The sequence below is a fragment of the Anabrus simplex genome, chromosome 3 (genome assembly GCF_040414725.1).
Source record: "Anabrus simplex isolate iqAnaSimp1 chromosome 3, ASM4041472v1, whole genome shotgun sequence".
NCBI classification, from domain to species: Eukaryota; Metazoa; Arthropoda; class Insecta; order Orthoptera; family Tettigoniidae; genus Anabrus; species Anabrus simplex.
In genome coordinates, this window is record NC_090267.1 from 427,910,855 (window position 1) to 427,915,310 (window position 4,456).

Genomic DNA, 4,456 nt, shown 5'->3' on the forward strand with positions numbered 1-4,456 from the left:
TTGGATGAAAAGAAGAACCAAACGAATCGCGTACAATATTGTTTTGAAATCTGGTTTTGTTGGAAGGTAAATCTTAATTTTGGGCCATAGAGTAAAATATTTCAAACTGAACTGGATAACAGTTGCTCTGTGACTGTGAGGAATTACAGCCAATGGGAATTTCCTTACGGTTTCATACTGTGGACTGTTTCTGAGCATAGTTATGGAACTGTGAACAAAGCACTTTGCTGCTAAGAACTTCAGTCTTGTCTGTGTATCTGTATCCTACATTGAAATAATTTTTCAGGCCCGAATGTACTTTACTTATGATATTCAAAATTTGCATGCAACATCTGTCATGGTATGAATACTAAATACCTACATAAATCAAATGTTGAATTAATAGTACTTTAAAACAAAAAAAATTGCTGTACAGTGTATCACTACATTTAAATTAACCCGATGAGTGCTACGCCCGCCTATAGGCGGGCTGACACGGCCGGTCCACCAGTGCTAAGCCCGTCTATAGACGGTGCGCAAGAATTTTAATTTTTTTGAGTTTCCCGGTTCACTTTCAAGTGTGAATTTGATCTCTGACATGTTCTGCCATCTGTTGGGCATTGTGTAGAACTAACTGATCAGAGATTATAGCTTCGGGAAGTAACTTGCAGAGCTTTTTGTAGACGTCTGTGGAGTTCATCTGTGATGTAAACAAACATGGTGGAACAACAATTTATTTGCTATTGCAGCAATGTTATTTCGGATCACAGAATCTTTCAGTTATTAACCACAGCCGAAAGTGATGATGGAGATAATCATTTTAAGGAATTGTTAAGCTATTTTGAAAGTGAGAGTGATAGAGGGAGTGCCGAAAATATTGTATGTGAGAGAGAAACAAAGCCTCCTTCTAAACGAAAGAAGAAAAACACGGTGAGTACAAAAGCTATTTTATCGCTAATTTCGTGGCGGATGGATTACTTTTCTTCACCAGACTTTCAGGCTCTGAGGGCCAGGTAGTGTTTGATGACAACCCGAAAATCATTGTCTTTTAGAAACTTTTGTGCCAGTTTAGTTAGTGCAGATAGTTGAACAAATCGTCATCACAAACAACCAGTAGAAAACATTTAACTATCACCACATTCCAGGTTTGGAAAGTATTTTAAATTATCAACTTATATACTTCTAAGAAGTTATAAGTATTAGTTGCCTACAGATTTTAGGAAATAATATTATTATGGGCTCCTTACTTTGTATAAAGATAATGCACGGATGGGAACATAAGTGTAATTTTGTTTTCTCTCAAAATAATATTGAACACAAGTGTAGGATTTTCCATTTGCATTTAAATTTATTAACAAACAACTTGTATAAACATTTTAAGCTAATCACCCCACTGATAAGTTAAAAATTGAGGATTCTACAAATTGTTTTACATACGAATGAAAAAACTCAGCACTGAGGTACCAAACAGTCACCTGGTAACTCAGCACTCAAAAGGTTAATGTTTTAAACCAGGACCTCAATGTAACGCCACCCTCTTTATTGTGCAAACTACACTCAGAACAAATTATGGCGTTATAACGAGGGATAACTGTACGTGCTAGAACTGTATGGATTAATGGATTATAAAATTGCTAGAATGGTATAATGAGTGAAAGAAAATTCCTTACCGTTCTGCCGAGGTCCATTCCAGTTGCCATGTTGAAAACCTGGAGGCGGATGTCCCTGAGAAGGAGGACCCTGAGGGTGTCCGTGCCCAGGCGGGCCCCCGTGTGACATCGGGGGGCCTGGCATCCGTTGCCCTGGTCCTGGAGGAGGCATGCCTGGCGGGGGCAACCTGGGACGCATACCCTGAGGAGGGCCCATCATCATTCTCGGGGCATGAGGATGCTGGTGAGGATGAGCATTACGAGGGCCAGGATTTGGTGGAGGGACAGGGCGAGTTTTCGACTGTGCTTCAAACTGAAAACATACATAAAACATAATCTAGTGACATAAACAATAATACTCAAATAAATTGAACAAACGAAATTCAAGGAATCACTTAGTTGTGGCTGCCTATTTAAAGCTATATGACAGAATACTAATTTGAAATGACTTTAACAATGCTATTCGAGGAACTAATATAGAAGAATTCAGAATAATTTCTAACAAACTTTGTAAAGGATGCTTTTTATAAAAAAGAAGTATCTAAAATATTCTAGGCTGAAGAATAGAATTATCAATCACCTTTCATTATCACTCTTCACAAATCAAACCTCCTCCTACTCAGGCAGCTAGGACTATACAATAAACTGTGGTCCTAACCCGTTAAAGGAGAGATACTCACTTGGGTAGCATCCTGCTTCACAAATTTACCGAGCTCAGAACATTTTAAGTAAGCCTTGGATCTATGGGAGTAACGGAGTCCCACTCCCATTTAACAAGCGAGGGACTAATGGGAAACAACTCGGCGAACGGAATTTGATTGGGAGCTATCAATATTAATGGGGCTTAGGGAAGGAAGGAAGAAAGTAGAACTGGCTGAGTCAGCAAAGAGGATGCGACTGGATGTGCTAGAAGTAAGTGGTATTTGGGTACGGGGAGATAACGAGGAAGAAATAGATTACAAAATGTACTTGACAGGTATTAAAAAGTGTGCGACAGGGCCCTTCTTTGGGAATACTATTGCACGCAACGCAGTTTCTATTAGGCACATAAATGAGCGAATGATGTGGGTAGATTCGGCACTTGGAGGAATTAGGACGAGAATTGTCTCAAGAGTATTCAGCATGTGAGGTTGCAGATGAGGATGAAGTTGATGGTGGTGGTGGTGGTGATTTTTGTTTTAAGAGGAAGTACAACGAGGTAATCATCCTCCCTGAACAAATAAGTGGAAAAGAAATTTAAAATATAAAACAAAATTATTTATTCAACAAAGGAATTTGGAAACGCAGTACAAAATAAAACAAAAAATAATTATAAAACTAGGCCGAAAGGATTACTAACGTATCAAAAGGGAACGTACGTTCCCTGAGTAACAGTACACCTGTAATTTACATACCCTTGATAAGTCCACTGTCGCACATAAAGCGGATGACGAGATCAGCAGTAGTCGCGTCATCGGCTAGTATGCGTTCGAGTGTTTACTGCAGGCCGAGGCTCCGTCTTAGGCCAGAGAGATCGGCGCACTCTGTGAGGATGTGGGCCACGGTGAATTCGGCACCACAAGAACACACTGTGGGGTCTTCCCTCTTTAGTGCGTGGATCGTAAATGACCTATCCTCAGCCTGCACAGTACTATGGCCTCTCTCCGTGAAGGTCGGAAAGAGGACCGCCACACGGTAGTTGTCTTCTTAATTGCTCTCAGCTTGTTAGGAGTTCGGATATCTAGCCACTCCGATTCCCAGAACGCCAAGATGGTTCGACGTAGCTGAGAACAAATATCCTTAGCAGGTACATTGACGGGTCTTGGAGGTAAAAGTGCAGCTTCCTTTGCTGCTTCATCCGCAAGTTCGTTTCGCACAATCCCAACGTGGCTTGGAAGCCACGCGAAAGTAATTCTGGTGCTAGCATCGAATAAACCTGGCTAGAAGGTCATGTATTTGCTGCACCAGTGGGTGTTGCGAGAAACAGGTTTTAATAGACTGCAGAGAGCTTAACGAATCGGTACACAACAGAAAGTGGCTTCTTTCGTCACGCAGTGCAAACTGCAGAGCCTCTAAGATGGCGTAAATCTCTGCAGTATACACGCTACATACTTTAGAGAGCGAGATCTTCGTACACATATCATCAATGACAAAAGAGAACCCAACATTATCTCCGATTTTAGAACCATCCGTGAAGATAAGTCTCGCGGCCGGATATTGGTGAACAAAGTCCTGGAAATACCTCCGATGAACGGAGGAATCCGTGTTCACCTTGGGTCCACGGAGCAGATCTAGACGTATATCCGGCCGCGGAACCAACCACGGAGGTACCTCGCTATGAGTTTGTTCAAGACAACCACCGATATCAATATTCAAATCATGACACAAGCTATCAATCCGAAACCCAACCGGCCGTGTGGCATTCGGCCGGTCTTGGCACCGCTGGAGGTATTGGGTGCGATAGATGCATTGATTGCTTGGATGTAGCGGCATTTCACGAATTCTGGCAGCATACGTTAGGAGTAACTGCTGCCTCCTTATCCGTAAAGGTGGAACTCCCGCTTCAGCGAGCAGGCTGGGAATGGGGCTAGTACGGAAAGCACCCGTTGCCAGCCTTACTCCACTATGGTGAATACTGTCTAAAAGGCTCAGCATAGATTTTGATGCTGAGCCATAAGCCGCACTTCCATAGTCAATTCGGGAGAGGACCGTCGCCATGTAAAATCGTAGCAGTACCGCACGGTCAGCCCCCACGAAGTGCCGCTGAGAAACTTAAGCATATTAAGTCTCTTCATGCAGGCAACCTTTAACTGACGGATGTGAGGCTGCCACGTAAGTCTCTTATCAAA

The 4,456-nt window shown here is 42.3% G+C and overlaps 1 protein-coding gene across 2 annotated transcripts in view; it reads right to left on the minus strand.

Annotated features, from left to right (window-relative positions):
- The window catches only part of Cpsf6 (cleavage and polyadenylation specificity factor subunit 6), a 383,523-nt gene that overhangs the window by 293,693 nt on the left and 85,374 nt on the right, over positions 1-4,456 (minus strand). For both annotated transcript variants that reach the window (XM_067143420.2, XM_067143419.2), the window contains exon 4: positions 1,650-1,941. In XM_067143420.2, the coding sequence (XP_066999521.1) occupies positions 1,650-1,941 (292 nt within the window). The remainder of the gene's footprint in view (positions 1-1,649; positions 1,942-4,456) is intronic.